At 40.5% G+C, this 15,802-nt stretch overlaps 2 protein-coding genes across 2 annotated transcripts; both read left to right on the top strand.

The window, feature by feature from the left end:
* The first annotated feature begins 395 nt into the window (after positions 1 to 395).
* si:zfos-1056e6.1 (uncharacterized protein LOC107988029 homolog) lies at positions 396 to 4,237 on the top strand. Its single transcript, XM_064317716.1, has 9 exons — positions 396 to 908; positions 1,435 to 1,496; positions 1,706 to 1,753; positions 2,002 to 2,066; positions 2,252 to 2,289; positions 2,750 to 2,829; positions 3,252 to 3,314; positions 3,438 to 3,488; positions 3,690 to 4,237. The coding sequence occupies exons 1-9, from the start codon at positions 752 to 754 to the stop codon at positions 3,741 to 3,743; spliced, it is 618 nt and encodes a 205-aa protein (XP_064173786.1). The 5' UTR covers positions 396 to 751; the 3' UTR covers positions 3,744 to 4,237.
* A 562-nt stretch (positions 4,238 to 4,799) lies between these two features.
* Positions 4,800 to 14,847, top strand: phf10 (PHD finger protein 10). The gene is made up of 12 exons (XM_064317713.1): positions 4,800 to 5,014; positions 6,082 to 6,188; positions 6,388 to 6,518; positions 7,245 to 7,328; positions 7,625 to 7,749; positions 8,071 to 8,220; positions 8,965 to 9,074; positions 9,163 to 9,313; positions 9,503 to 9,646; positions 13,252 to 13,360; positions 13,673 to 13,861; positions 14,372 to 14,847. Exons 1-12 carry the CDS (start codon positions 4,946 to 4,948, stop codon positions 14,458 to 14,460), a joined length of 1,458 nt encoding a protein of 485 aa, XP_064173783.1. The 5' UTR covers positions 4,800 to 4,945; the 3' UTR covers positions 14,461 to 14,847.
* Positions 14,848 to 15,802: the final 955 nt, after the last annotated feature.

Here is a 15,802-nt window from a genome sequence, read left to right as displayed (position 1 = left end):
TCCACTACGAACCACTCGGTCATTGCCCATCTTCCGCCGTGTACATCACTTTGGATAAAAGTGTCAAATAAATGTAATGTGATATAATGTAAAAACAGGGACCCTGTGTACTTCAGAACTGCAAAAAAACCAAGCAGGTCATTGACCCTATGGCCCTGGTTAAGGGCATACATAGGAGCAATGTGGTGAAATCTCAAACATTGGACTGAGACTGGCATGGCTTTCATCTGGATTTACTGAGTAATACAATGGAATAGCAATCCAGTAATCAGTGGCGCCATATGGGGGAGGAAAGTTAGGATGATTTCAAGGGCCCTGACTGGCAGGGGCCCTCAGAAATATTAGAACATAGGATTTCCTGGGGTGGTGGGGCTCAGTGTGAGATCCTAAAATCCCTGGCGGTGCCTTTGATTGTCTCTGTTTAAAAAAAAAAAAAGTTTAGGAATGGTACAATTTTTTCCTAATAAGCTATATAGGACAAAGAGGATGCTCTTCTGTGATTTGTTTCAAAATATTGACTGGCTATTTTCAATTCATTACCAATGTCCCAAAATTATTGCGATTTAAGAAAACAACTGAGCAGATTTTATAAAATGCAGCTTTCATCATTGAGATACAAAATATTAACTAGCTAATAGCATTTATATTCACTATTCAAATGTGAGATCGAGGCCAACGTTCTTTATTGTAGCTGTTGATAATTGTCGCGCTTTGAAGTCTTCAGCCCGTTGATTGTAGTCAATCAAAGCCAATGGATGTGCGGGAGGGCGGAACTTCCTCAATGTCACGCAGTCCGTGCATCCAGAATAGGTACAGTAGGCTACAGAGAGATATGGCAAATATAGGTTCTGATAGAACGCGGACAGTTACTAAAGCATGGATTGCTTTAAAAAGACTTGACCTTAATGGTAAGGTGTTTTGTTTTATTTTGTCTGATAGACTTCTACTTTCGATATTGTGTATAAAGCCAAGTTTATCGAGATTTCTAGCGGTGTTCTAATGATTTGTTTTGTGTCGTTTCTATAGAAACAGCGCAAAACTAGCTTGATGCATCCTGTTGTGGCCTATGTGATTTATCAAATACAAACGCAGAAATAATGCACAAATCGAAAGGAAAAAATAAAACAAGAACTAAACCTTTGAAACTTCAGGCATCATCTCGTAGAAAGAACGGGGTCAGTTGGGTTTTCAGCCAGATGTATTTGACAGTGTGCATTCAGCCTGAAAAATGTGAATTGCATTTGCTAAAAGATGAGAGAACATGAATAGAGATCTTAAATTTACAGTACAAATTTCATTGAGATGAAGAGTGATTAAATGCAATTTTAGTGAGGGTATTCTTGTTTATTTTTAGTAGTTCAAGTCTCAGGAAACGGTGACAAATTAGCGTCATTAATCCCTTTCTTTTGCTAAATATTGCTTAATTTTTTGCAGATGACAGAATTACAGCCCTGCGAGAAATCTCCATTCAAAGAGAATCAGCCACAGTTCGACAGGTAGTGTTGCTTTTTTCCCAGTTACACATTTCGCTCATACGAGTACTTTATTTTATTTTATTTTTTGTAGTGGTAGTTGCATTTTCAAGCTGCACCCCAGAACCTTGAATAAATTATAGGTACGCACTTTTTCTGGTGTGAAAGTTATAGAATTTTAATGGGAACACTGCTTAGTAAACTGCTTGAATAATTTTTTTTTTCCTGTCCAGACCATTTGCGGATCTTTTGGACTGAATGCTGCTCATGTGATTTTGAAGGTATTTAAACAGAAAAGCAAATCCAGAAATTGGAACAGTTCTACTCTACCTAAACATTAGTAATATTTAACACTTATTTTTCATGAGTCTTTTACTTACTTTTTTCTTACAGTACATTAAGTCACTTTCATTTCTCCAATTGAAGGTTTATATATAACTTTATTAAACTGGCCATGTTGTCAAACATTTGATTTTCCACAATGGACAACCTCTGCTGCAAAATGTTACTAAATAACATACATTTACAGGTCAGGAATAGTCGTGGCTCCCTAATTCCATTAAATAGCAGTATACCAGCGAACAGCAAACACGCGTGAGTAAATATCGTTAACTTGATTTTTATATGTGGGAATTAGAAATATTATCTATATGGTGAATTTGTTTAGATAGTGGGGTGAATGAGTAATAGATATGGTTGTTTTATTGGTGCATGATGTGTTCTGTGCATGTAAGGATCACATTCCAGATTTTATGCTGCATTTATTTTTTAACTTGTAGGCCCTATGTGCTGGAGGTGGTGAAGATTTTCCAACATGGTAAGGTAGTGGGGTTGCCTCTCTCCTGGTTTTGAAAATTAGCCATGACTCAATGATTGTTAGCCATGGCTCAATGGTGACAGAATATTCAATAATATATTTACTAAATACATTAGCATATAGTATTAGCAAACATTCCACTGGGGAACTTCTAACAACTTCTTGGTCTCTGACTATTATTCCTCCCCTTTGTGGTTACGTGTCCCCAACCTTTTTTTATTGTACCCCAGTGGCGTAATTAAGTAAACTTCACCTGTTAAGTTTTTAACATAAAATTCTTATATAAACGCTCAGATTTTTAACCAGTTTTGCCAAGTTTTCCTGTAAAATGCCCAGTTGAATTGGCAGAAAATGAACGAAATTCTGGATATGACGTCTGTATGAAATTACAATTAGTGGTTTAGTAAAATAGTGATGGTAGCAAAAGTTATTCACATGCTCTTTCTCTGTTCCTTTGCAGTTGTTCCCAGGCCCTGCATTAATGACACAACCGTAATCAATAAAAGCATGAAAACACGACTGCAAAGTATTGTGAGAAGAGTAAGAGCAAGAACATTTTAATCTAAACCCATTGCCTCAACTTTTGTGGATTACCCTTATGCAGAATGCACGTTTGAAACAAAATATTTGTACGATTATTCATTGTAATAAGTTCTAAGACAATACCTGTAGTTCATATTGTTCATGCCATCTGCCAAGCTATGTGTTTGTGGGCACATCCATACCTATACAGAACTGAGAGTTTGGCACTTTTTAGGGCTTACTACTGAAATAACCACAGTGACTACAGACTATTGATCCTTACAATCATTAACTCTATACCCTCTGACATCATTCAAACATTGTGCATTCATTAACTCACCAGAGATGTTGCTCACCCCATATATTTTACTTTTTAGTTTGATGTTTAAATGTGAGACCAAATGTTAAGCCCTTTTGTTAACATATACATGTGTATTTAGATTGAAAGACTGGAGGAACTTGTACCACAAATCAAGTTAAGACGTCATGAAAAAGTGAACCAGGTACCACCTACTCATCCTCTCTCATGCTGCTCTTTATGTGAAAGTGAACATTAGTATTTAATAATTGCTATCACTGAACTGCGTGATTGTTTGATTTAATGCACATGATTTTTAATTCCATAGGAAATCAAGCTGTTAAGCCAGAAGCTGGTATTCCTTAATAAAAGAATGCAGGTATGCACTGCTGTCTCACCTTGAGTTAATATTCCTTAATAAAATAATGCTGGCAGGTACAAGATTTCCTTGTTCATCATTTGATCTCTGTTTAGATTTAAAATGCTCTTTTATTGCAGGCCTTGCTCTGTTGTTAGGTGTTGTGTGTTGCCTGGAGATGTTGGCTGTATTTTTTGTAATATTTCTGCCCTTGTGTTTCAGATGGCAGATTCACACTGTTGGAGTGGGATGTTCGTACGGCCACCGCTGTGGTGAAACTCCACAGTGTAAGCTACTGCAATAAACATGGTAAATCACCTAGCAGTGTGGAATCGACTACTAATTTGAGTCTTTTGCTCGTGTTGCCCTTTGTGTTATGAAAATACTAAACATTAGTTTCATTCATGACATTATTTAGGTGTTAAATATTCTAGTATACTGTATATTTGTGTACTTTTCAGACACCTTTTTAAAGTATTTGACATGACTGCAGCAGTATGTTTTCACAATAAACCGCTTCAATTACAAATAGTCAGTGAAGAGTGAATTATTATCAAGTGCACATTTCAAAAGCAGAAGTAAAAACTGAGACACGATCCCAAGGCAAAATAAAATATAATAATAATATAATAATATGGAAGAGCATGGCACTGACATTGAAGCCATATCTTAACTAGATGATCTGCTTATTGATCATGTCACCAGCCAGTATACCTTTTCATACTGTCTGTATATGGTGGCAGGAGGGCTGGTGAGGGCATCTATACTTAGTGGTCCAAATGCTGTGGAAATATCAGAGAACTGGTCATTCAAGCATAAACCCTAACGCACTATAGATTGCCTGGAGGCACAGATATCGTGTTAATGACTATATATAATTATGGATGATTGGTCTAATTCTGTTCATGTAATATATTCCAAGTCTCAATATTGTAGCCTATGTATGTTTAATTCCACGGTTGAGAATTTACACCGCAGGAATGGTGTGCATGCGTTTTATGGCGTATGCTATTCCAAACATATACTTATAGAATTAATGATTTCTTCGATTAGAAGTTACACGGCGTTTTAAGAGACCAACTGAGAGATGAGACGGCAAATGAATGACCCAGCAATATGAGTGATTGTCAGAAAACAGCTAGCAGTTCGTTTATAGTTTCCACAATGGCACCCCTAATAGGAAGGTTTTTTTATTATGCCAGTCGGACTGAATAATAAGAACACGTGGTGCTAAGAGAAGCTCCAAAAAAATTTTTTCATCAAATGTTAAATTATGTGGAGAGTATATTACGTAATCCAGATAGACCTTGTCGATTTTTGCGCTATAAGAGAAACAATTCAACCCATGAATGGTTTTAATAATTAAAGAGTGTGCGCCGTGGGGATCCCAAGGCTGAAAGATGAAGGAACTTCGTTTCGCTTTACTGTGTTTCCGATACGTTTGACATCACTCGCGCTCATCGTCGTTGATAGTAAACATGGCCGCTGTTCTCCCTTCGAGAGCTTGCGATAGCAACCCTGCAACTCCGGGCGCACAATCATTGAAGGTAAATATTTTGTATAGAAATTCAGTGACCCAGAAATTCAAATCGTAAGACAGTAAGTTACTGAACAGGGACAGCGCAAGTGTAATAAACTTGTGTCGCGTGGACTAAGATGAAAACTGGATACAGTAATGTTAACCTCATTCCTTTGTTTCATTTGTCCACTAGTCTAGCATAACGTTAGCTAATAACGATCATTCAACCATCATTCAATCCGTTTGAAAATGAATAATGACATTGTGTTATGTTTTCTCGTTAAAATGCGTTTCGTTCTCAAAAGGGGCCCATACGTCGACCATTTCCCTAACATTAAAATTACCATGTAGCTAAATTTGCTACACATCTACCCGTTAGTTTAGATAGCTTTCAATGAGCCCTCTGATAAATTGAGCATGTAGCCAAGTGATCACGTTAAATTAAGATTGCATTTAGGATAATGACTTTATAACCCAACGTTAGCCTGTCAGTTAAAATAAGACATCCGTGCTTGTTGCTAGCAAGATAACGGAGTAGCTACGTAGTGTTAGACAATTATTTGGAGGTTTTGTCGGAAGCATGCGCGATTTGGTTATAGCTAATTCTCTATACGTTGCCTTGGAGACCGAAATGCTTCCTTCTGAAGGCGCCAAATGCGCGACAAGGATCTAGTAGTCATAAATACTGAACTCCGCGACGCTTCGCCCGTTCATTTTTAGAACCGGTGAAATAATAAAAATGGAAAAAGTTTGTTGCAAAAAGCTGGATTATGTCTAAAAGCGGAATTGCCATTGTCTTGTTGTAAAATAAGTTTGGCAATATAGAGAACGATTGAGCTAATATGTTGTTTTATTATGTATTGTGTTATTGTAAAGCAATTGTATTGTATAGAACTTGCGGCATGACAGGCACTCAACAAATGCATGTGTTATTATTCCACTTAAGATGATTGAGCAAAACATAGTTATGAATGTTGCAGGTATTTGATTCATTGTGAGCTTTTGATGAGCTTATGAAATCAACACTTTGAAATGGTGATATTGAACAGATCCGTCTTCTATCGAGAATGTTGATATTATTGTATCTTTACGCAGGATGACACAGAAGAGAATTCTAACGATGGCAGTCAGGCTCCCAAGAGACGTCGGATGGGATCTGGAGACAGTTCCAGAAGCTGTGACACCTCCAGCCAGGATCTTGGGTACAGATCATCTCGGCTCTGACTGTCTGATTTATTTAAGAAGCACGTCCTACACAAAATGGGATAAGAGGCCTACTGATCTCCGTAGTCATTCTTTGTTATTTTGAAACACAGGAATATCATTTTGTGAGTTGCAGTTAGAAGGGTAAATTGTATCTCAAGCAATTAACATGCTGTTGCCTGTGCTCGTCTTTCTCAGGCTCACGTACTTCCCAGCAGAGAATCTGATTGAGTATAAGTGGCCATCGGATGACAATGGGGAGTACTACATGCTGCAGGAACAAGTCAGTGAATACCTGGGAGTCACTTCTTTTAAGCGCAAATACCCAGGTAATGTTCTCTTCCAGTTACCAGGGAAATTAATGTAAAACAAACAAAGAACCAAGCATTATAAAAAAAATTTAAAAAAACAGTGTTGGCAATGTGTACAACTATTGCAGTCTTGACATTTTAATCAAGAGATTCACATCTAAGAGCCAGCCTGATTTGTGCAGAATATATTTGCGGACACAGATATGCATGTACAAAAGTGTTCACACAGATATGGAAATCTGTATAAATGTAAAAAAATAAATAATAAATATTGTGCAGGTCCCGGTTGACTGTAACATGTTAAAGCTGTAACTGCACTGCATGATTCCAAACTCGCATTTGGCCCACCAGCTACATCTGTGTCTCACGCCTTGGTTTCCCCACTATCAAACTAGGACCCAAATCAGTGCTAAATACTATAAACTCTCTCTCGGTCGTTCATGAGAACAATTTTCGGATTTGTATGTGTCACACACAGATAATGATTCCCTCTTTAAAATTTTTGGCTGTGTACGTGGTCCCGCAACTTTAACATTTTCAGTATTTACAGCTGTTTCTAACGTGTTCAGTTTGAGAGATGTAAGGCATCAAATACTTGGGCTTACAGTGCATCTCTCATTTGTCAATGGAAGGATAGGTGCAACATTCTTATGCCTTACTGAAGCCATACCAAAGGAGAATTCTATGAATTATAAGTTAAAGAAAGTTCATTCTTCTCTTTGTTTTTTTTTTTTGTTTTTTAAGATTTGGAAAGGAGAGACCTTTCTCACAAGGAAAAATTATACCTGAGGGAGCAGAATGTCATTACGGAGACACAGTGTACCTTGGGTGAGTTGTTTGTATATAAAAACATTAGAAAGAAGAATAAGTCAAATGGAAGTCTAAACAAATGCCTGTGCTGTGTTCTGTCAGTTTGTCATAAAATAGATCAATCTAAATTTTGTGCTGAATTAGGAGAATGGCTTTCTTATTGTTTTTTCTTTAATGTGAATGTCATGTGGTCAGTCATATTTGTCACTGGCATTTGTTAATATGCATATATTGCAACAGTTCCCCATGCCTGATTTTTTGTTGGCTCTTTTGAGGCCACGGTTAAGCACTTTGTGGTTGATTGTCTCTTTCAGGCCTTACTGCTCTGCGCAGTGATGAGGTCATCGATCTGATGATGAAAGAGTACCCTGCCAAACATGCAGAGTATTCAGTCATCTTACAGGAGCGTGAGCGCCAGCGAATCACGAAAGAGTACTCTGTAAGTACAGGCAAGACATTCTTAGGTGATCTATTTGGGATGGAATTAGTGTTTTGTGTTTGTGTACATGTGTTTTCCAGTACAATCCTGAAAGCTATTATCAAAGATAATGAATTTATGCTTCAAAGATATTGACCTTACCGTCACTGTTTTTTTTTTCTCTCTGTGAAGCAATAATGTTCATAGCTATTCACTTTTATGTGTATACACTCGTTAATTTACCACTGTAGGATTGTTCCATTTATAGTTAGATCATGTTATAATACTGTGCAGGTGCACAGCAACATTAAAAGTGTTCGCTTCTGTTCTTCCTTTCACTAGCAAATGCAGCAGCAGACCTCGCAGAAAGTAGAGGCGAGCAAAGTGCCTGAGTACATAAAGAAAGCTGCGAAAAAAGCCGCCGAATTCAACAGCAACTTCAACCGGGAGAGGATGGAGGAGAGGAGAGCCTACTTCGATCTCCAGACACATGTGAGCCAAGACGTGGTGGAAACGTTATCTTAATCAGCATCGTTTTAATCAGCATTTAAGAGCTCACTGGACAGCGGTGTTTTTTACTACCCTTTTATGCTATCTTCTATTGATGTGCCTTCTACTCTTGATGTACTATCTTCTCTTGATGTGCTATTTTCTCTTGAGGTGCTGTCTTCTCTTAATGTGTCTTCTCTTGTCAAAAATTGCACTGTAAATTGTAAATGGGTTATCTAGACACTACATTTCTATCCATGTAATATGAATCAAGTGTAGAGCTGATATTTGGTTGTGTGCTGAGACTGCATCAGATGCGGTGTGTAAGGGTAATTGGGTAAAGGATAGATCATAATGTGTGTGATGAAGAGTGTATCAGATGCAGTGTGTAAGGGTAATTGGGTAAAGGATAGATCATGATGTGTGTGATGAAGAGTGTATCAGATGCAGTGTGTAAGGGTATTTGGGTAAAGGATAGATCATGATGTGTGTGATGAAGAGTGTATCAGATGCAGTGTGTAAGGGTAATTGGGTAAAGGATAGATCATAATGTGTGTGAAGAAGAGTGTATCAGATGCAGTGTGTAAGGGTAATTGGGTAAAGGATAGATCATGATGTGTGTGATGAAGAGTGTATCAGATGCAGTGTGTAAGGGTAATTGGGTAAAGGATAGATCATGATGTGTGTGATGAAGAGTGAGAGTCGTGTGTGAATAGAGCTGTGACTGTTCCCCTCACCGTTTCTCAGATCATACAGGTGCCTCAAGGGCAGTATAGAGTCCTTCCCCCAGAAAAGACCAAGACTGGGCCCTACCCTGTGGCCCTCATCCCTGGCCAGTTCCAGGACTATTACAAAAGGTACTGTGCAAACAAGCTGTATTACCTGTGTGTTTGTGTGTTAGGTACTCTCCTTACGAGCTGCCTTACCTGTGTGTTTGTGTGTTAGGTACTCTCCTAACGAGCTGCGCTACCTGCCTCTGAACACGGCGCTGTACGAGCCCCCGCTGGACCCTGAGCTTCCCGCCCCCGACAGCGACGGAGACTCAGAGGATGGAGAGGAGAACAGGGAGGAGGGAAAGAAGAACAAGGGCTCCTCAGTAAGGGACACTCCTGCATACACACATGTACCCCCAACCACCCCACAGACCATGTGTGCGTTTGTGCCTGCGTGCCTGCATGTCTGTCTGCGTGCCTGCATGTGCATGTGCATGTGTATGTGTGTGTGTGGGTGTGCGCACAGTGGAAGGGGAATTGATCCCACTGTGTGACTGTTCCTCTCTCCACAGGACAGCTCTTCTGGAAACACGTCAGATGGAGACAGCCAGGACAGCGGAGCCCAGGCCAAAGGAAAGAGCAAAGAGAGAGCAGGAACCCCAGCTAAAGACGCCTCCGCACGCCCCCTCCAACACAAATCTGTTCCCGGGTACAAGGTAGAAGACAAAAGCCCCTGACTTTTTTTCCAAAAGCATCTCTTCCCCCCTCCCCCCTTTCTCCGTATCACAACCCCCAGCAGGCAGGTCCTCCTTTCGGCTGTAACTTCCTCTCGGGCCTCCTGTGATCTGCTGGCCTGGCCCCGCCCCCTCCTCTTTCACCTGTTACTGTTTCCTCCTGAATCATTCCCCCGGACCGCCCCTCAATGACTCCAGCAGAAACTTCTAGAGCAATAATGCTTTTTCCCCCCTCTTTTTTGGTGATTGTGTTCTCCAATGGGGATTTTTTGTGCTCTTTTCCCTCTTACTGCACTTTTTATTTAATAGAGCCCCTTGCGTTTAATTCCCTCTCCTCTGAATGTCTTAATGATATACCTCTTTGCTGCCAGCCTGTTAGTACAGCTAAAAGGCAAGTAAGCAGATCATTTTGGCTGCTAGAATTACTTGCGCTAACGTTTAGTTACAATAAACAATTTATTGGCTGTCTCAGTAGCACTGAAATGCAACATGTCACAAACACTAAATGGTTTGAAAGTGAAAATTTGAGTTTAAATGTTCTTAACTGTATGTAATTTCACTCCATGCTTTATGCAGCTTTTTTGTGAAGTCCTACAAGTGTTATCAAACTACCGTTTGATATGAAGTTGTTTTGGGATGTCGTGCGTTCCGAGAGCCCTGCCTCGCTGCTCGAAGGACCTCAGAACCGAGGCCCGGAGTGCTTCTGTTTTTGGTTTACGTTTATTTGGTTGCCTTTGGTAGAATATATCATTGTTCTGGAAATATTCTTGTGAGAATATTGTAGGTTTCGGATCAACAAAAGATCTACCTTTTGACCTCATTTGCAGACTCTACGTGACTCAGTTTGACAAAACGTCCGACTGAATTAATTGCAAAGCACTGCGTATGTTTGTACAGAGCCACAAATTGGTACACCCCTGGTCCGTTCAAGGCCCGCATGGGAAAAAGATGTGTTTCCCACAAAAGCACTTTTACTGAACACATCAAAGCACTGCCTTTTAGTGTAGGCCATGTTTTTCACTAATTTACCTATTATATATGTAAACATATCACTGGCATAATGACAGCAATGATCATTCACCCTACCATAGTTTGATATGAACAAACATGTTGACTGTAACTGTTTAACTAACTCGAAGAAAGCAGTTTTGATGAAAGGTAGCATTTTAAGCAATATGGTGCCAAAGGGAATTTGAAGGTTTATCTTGGTTCTGTAGTTTCTGTGTTGTATATGTTTACTCAACTCTTTACTTTCCTGTAACCCTCACACGTAGCATAAAAGTAGGATATAGTTCAGTACTGTAAGACAGGAATTAGAGAGAAGAGTCAGCACATTTGGAACAGCTTTTGAGGGCATCACATTGGCTGTGGTCGAGAGGAGGCTTTCAGTGTTAGGTGGGCGTTATTGTGTTTCCTATTGGACTGTTGTAAGTAGGTGCGTGGAGTCATGTGACATGAACCGTATCCACTAGCTGGATTCAGTATGTTGGAAGGGCTCCACCTACTGGACAGGCACGGTCTTGACTGAGACTACTGTTGGACTTTTTACAGTTCATTTTGAAGAAATCAGTGTTACCACTGTTAATTGAGCACTTGTATCCAAAACAAAATGCATGTTTAGAATGGAAGTAATTATTCCATGTTTGTCTAGTTCCAATTTAGAAGATATTGGACCACCCCAACCTGACCTTTTTTTGACTTAACCAAAAGCGAAAATGGATAGCTTCAAAAGTCTCTTCTAACTCACCTAATGCCTCTGGTCAAACAGGAATGCATTTGGGCTGAACCTCAACAAGAACCGAGTGCTTGCATCCTATCTTAAAAAATATTAGCACAGACATGGGCCAGTTTCTTTTGGTTCCAGTCTGCAGACTTGTAGGTACAGCTTCTGTTGATCCTTCATGCAGAATGTTCTTGACCTTTGACCTGTTGTATTTGTTCTCCAGTCTTTTCTGTGACTTATTAACACATGTTTGATTCGGGCAAAACGACTGCTGAAAATGCATCCCGGCTGTGTCTTGGAGACACCTGTGAGCCCACGCTAGCCCTCCTGTCCCTTACGTGTTCTAACTGTGAAGTAGTTTAAATTGATTTCCCGTGTTGACTGAATAACTGTGTGTGCTTTATTAACCTGCGTCTGAGTCCTCGAGCCCCCGCCCCCTCCCTCGCCTTCATTTGTGTGTTTGTTTTATCCGGCCATTACTGCTTTTCTTCATGAAAAGATTTTTTTATAGCAGGAAATGTCAGTATTTAGAAGTTACACTACAGCTACGTATTGAAATAAAGGTTTTAAACAAATATACTCCACAAAGATCTTTCTTAATTGACATTGTGTGTGAAGACTGATTTTGGTAGAACTGTGTGGTGGAAGTGTGCTTAGCTGCAGGTTCTCTTCAGTGTCCTGGCTATGCCGGGCGCATAAACACCATCTGAAGAGCCGCTTTTAGAGCGGCAGGCTGCAGTCCACCCTCTTAGTGCTCTACTAGATTTCTGCTGCCAGTTCATTTTATAGTCAACGTTGAAGAGTGCATCTGCACAGCACTACAGGAACTGTTGCTACAAAATCTCAAAAATGATTTGCGTTATGTGGCTCACTTTTTCTTTTTCTTTTTGCATGACTTTTTTTGTTTTATTTTTTAAATTGATGTTGTTTGGGGCTTCCAAAATCACTCATTCTCAAATTAAAGCGTGTCTTTTGTTTGATTATTCCGGCTAAAATCGGCCATCATTTTAACGTTTTGCCTTAACTGCTGCACAGAAATTTCAATAATGAGAAAATTATAATTTGTATTAACATGGCGAAGCTTGGCCAGTGTATTTGGGTTTTGAATACTGCCAGTATAAAAGCTCAGTGCCCCCTGGTGGTAAAAAGCAGGAAATTTCTCGGTCAAGCTTAGGCCTGATGTTGTGGGTCTGAAAGGGTCAAAAGTTCTCTCAGCATTTGCACAAAATGAAGTACTGGCCCAACCGAACGGCCATGACTCAACATCCCACCATAAACTCCACATTTTAAAGTAAAGTCTCAGCAATGACTGCTTTAAAATGTGAATAAATGGGCTGCCTGGATAGAATAATCATGAGGCTGTTGGACTACTGCCTCAGAAGCTGTTGGTGCGATTCCCAGGCGGGCGCTGCCATTGTACCCTTGAGCAAGAACTTTAACCTGAATTGCTTCTGTGAAGTACCCAGCTTTATAAATGGAATGTGTGTAAAAGTGTATATAAATTATGAAAATGTATAATTTTGTTTGGTTCAAGAAATGCATAGAATCTTTGGAAATGCTTCTGACATATTTCAGGTGGTTCTTGATATTTTTGAGCAAATGGTATTTTTATGCTGGCCATATGTGTTACGCAAAACATTTTAAGTAGCACTCTAGAAAAATAGTGTTTTGGCTGGAGCCCACGTGTTGGGGACAGGGGAGGCATTGGTGTGATACGGAGCGTGCTCTTTGGGTGTACTATTCAGCCACAGTGTTGAGAGAGGGAAGTATTTCCAGACGGTGTATTTTGGCCCTGAGTGGCTGTTTCTCATACTGCACCGGCCCTTGTTGCAGTGGTTTTTATAGCATTGTTCTGCCCTTCCAGCCTAAGGTCATTCCAAATGCTATATGTGGCATATGTCAGAAGGGTAAGGAGTCCAACAAGAAGGGAAAACCAGAAGCTCTCATTCACTGCTCCCAGTGCAGAAACAGCGGTGAGTACACACACACTCTATCTCTCTCTATTGGTATATATGAGACTGGTGTGTTGAATGATTATCCTATTTTATGTGATAGAACTGCTGATTGGTCTGTAAGATGTGACGGAACAGTGCTGATTGGTCTGTAAGATGTGACAGAACAGTGCTGATTGGTCTGTAAGATGTGACAGAATAATGCTGATTGGTCTGTAATACATGACAGAACAGTGCTGATTGGTCTATTAGATGTGACAGTACAGTGCTGATTGGTCTGTAAGATGTGTGTGTGCAGCAGTACTGTTGAATGATGGCTTCTCTCTGTTCCAGGTCACCCGTCCTGTCTGGACATGAGCATGGAGCTGGTGGCGATGATTAAGACCTACCCCTGGCAGTGCATGGAGTGTAAGACCTGCATGGTGTGTGAGCAGCCGCATCACGAGGACGAGATGATGTTCTGCGATAAATGTGACCGCGGCTTCCACACCTTCTGCGTGGGCGTGGACTCGATCCCGCTGGGTGAGCTCCTGTCCCGTCTGTGGGAGAAGTGTTCGTCAAAAACACTCCCTCTGTTGGCCTGGGGTGATAAATGCACAGTTGTGCTCTCTGTGTTGTGAGAGATTCAAGTTTGCTGATATGATATTTATGAAAGGTCCTGTCATGAAAAACTGTCCGCTGGAATGCACGTCTATTTCCAGGCAGATGTTTGTGATTTTAGAGTTCAGAGTCACACAGGCTGTGATAAAAGGCAGCTGTATTTCCCCTACAGTTATTAGTCAAATGTTTTTCAGATGTTTAAATAGTTTTTAATCTCAACACACAAAGTGACTGTGGATGTGAAAATGGTGTTTTCATTGTGGTAAAGAGGTTAGAGTGGGGTTGTTTGGGACGCTGACTCGCCGTCCAGAGACACCTAGCAGACTCTGCCATCTTAAAAATAGCCGCTGTGTTGAGTCTGTGCTGCATTGTGGGTAAGTTGACTGACCTCCAGTATTTAACTTCTGAATTTGTCCTTTCTATCTTCTCCAGGTTGCTGGGTTTGTGATTGTTGCACAAAGGAATTTTCTACCCCAAAGAAAAAAGGAGGAACAAAAACTCCAAAAAAGTCACATAAATAGAGTGATGGGATTGGTGGTGCTCACAGGCAGATAAAAGAATGGGATTGGCGGAGCTCAGATAGAGGGATGGGATTGGTGGCGCTCAGGCAGATACAGGGATGGGATTGGTGGAGTCCAGACAGAGGGATGGGACTGGTATATTTCAGGCAGATGGAGGAGGGATGGGATTGGTGGAGTTCTGATAGATACAGAGGAAAGAGTGGCTGAGAGTGCCTCTTTTTAAGACAGGTGCTTTTAACATTTTTTACACTGTTTTGTATTGTACCTCTCAGGTTTAAGCACAAAGCCCCTAAAATCATGTATATATTGCTTTGCTTTGTTGCGTTTACAAATGTAACCATGGAATTGTAATGAATTTTCATAATAAATGGTGTTTTTTAAACTTTCTCTTAAGGAGTGCCCTTCATTTTCTCACCCAGACATTGTCTGATGCACATGAAGTCACAGCTTAGCGGAGTTACTGTAGCAGTCCTCACATGGTTTTAATTGCCTCTGGCGAGCTGAATAACCAATGATGTACAGAAAGGCCTTTCAAATCCCAATAAAAATCAGATGGCTGGGTTATAGTTAGAAGGTTGGGTTAGGATTTTGGGTTAGGTGATAAGGTTGGGATTAGGGTTGTAGTTAGTCGGTTTTGGTTAGGATTCAGGGTTAGGGTTTAGGGTTAGGCGGTTAGGGTTAGTGTTAGGGTTTAGGATTAGGGTTCAGGATTCAGCCAGGGCCGGGTGTCTGATAGGAGCAGCCCCAGATGGTTTATCCTGCTCCTCATTAAGATCACTGTACAGGCTGTTTGAGTGGATCCAGAGGCCAGCAGACACCCGGCTGCAGCTGTGTGGCATTTTGTGGAGAAGTGGAGGGAGTGGCTGGCTGGAGTGAATCTGCTGTTGAAGTTCAGGTGAATCTGCCTTTTCATATCACAGCGGCCTGCTCCTGTTTCAAAATGGCAGCCTCCATAGGCCCTCTGCCCGTAGCAAAGCACAGAGAAATACAATGGCCTGTAGTGTGCTGTAGGAGCTTTACACCAGAAAAACAGCCTAAAATAATGATATTGGTCTAAGGTTCGGATTATTGTATTTTTTGCCTTTGTTGGGATTTGCTGGTGTGTGTAGAGTATTTTTTCATGATGAGCCACTAGATGGCAGCTGTGCATGCCCTCACATTCTTAAGGTCACAGTGCAGAGAACTGCAAGAATCAGAGTTTTAAAACGTGTCTGCTCCATTTGCACACATAGCTGGCGTGTAGGTCATTGTGAGGAAGTGAGGGGTGCTTTTTTAACCCTTGTGTTTAGTTTAGGTCAAATTGACCCCTTTTAAACTTTTAGTTAAAGGGGAATGACACTTT

Source organism: Anguilla rostrata, chromosome 18 (genome assembly GCF_018555375.3).
Source record: "Anguilla rostrata isolate EN2019 chromosome 18, ASM1855537v3, whole genome shotgun sequence".
Lineage (NCBI taxonomy): Eukaryota > Metazoa > Chordata > Actinopteri > Anguilliformes > Anguillidae > Anguilla > Anguilla rostrata.
This window is presented reverse-complemented; position numbering and strand designations above follow the sequence as displayed.

Bases quoted from the DNA above. Each gene is read 5' to 3' on its own strand.
- si:zfos-1056e6.1 (XM_064317716.1), top strand. From the start codon at position 752: ATGGATGTGCGGGAGGGCGGAACTTCCTCAATGTCACGCAGTCCGTGC. The intron at 2,067-2,251 runs GTGAGTAAATAT...TTTAACTTGTAG, and splicing joins CCAGCGAACAGCAAACACGC to GCCCTATGTGCTGGAGGTGG. The intron at 2,830-3,251 runs GTAAGAGCAAGA...ATGTGTATTTAG, and splicing joins TGCAAAGTATTGTGAGAAGA to ATTGAAAGACTGGAGGAACT.
- phf10 (XM_064317713.1), top strand. From the start codon at position 4,946: ATGGCCGCTGTTCTCCCTTCGAGAGCTTGCGATAGCAACCCTGCAACT. The intron at 5,015-6,081 runs GTAAATATTTTG...ATCTTTACGCAG, and splicing joins CGGGCGCACAATCATTGAAG to GATGACACAGAAGAGAATTC. The intron at 9,647-13,251 runs GTAGAAGACAAA...CTGCCCTTCCAG, and splicing joins AATCTGTTCCCGGGTACAAG to CCTAAGGTCATTCCAAATGC.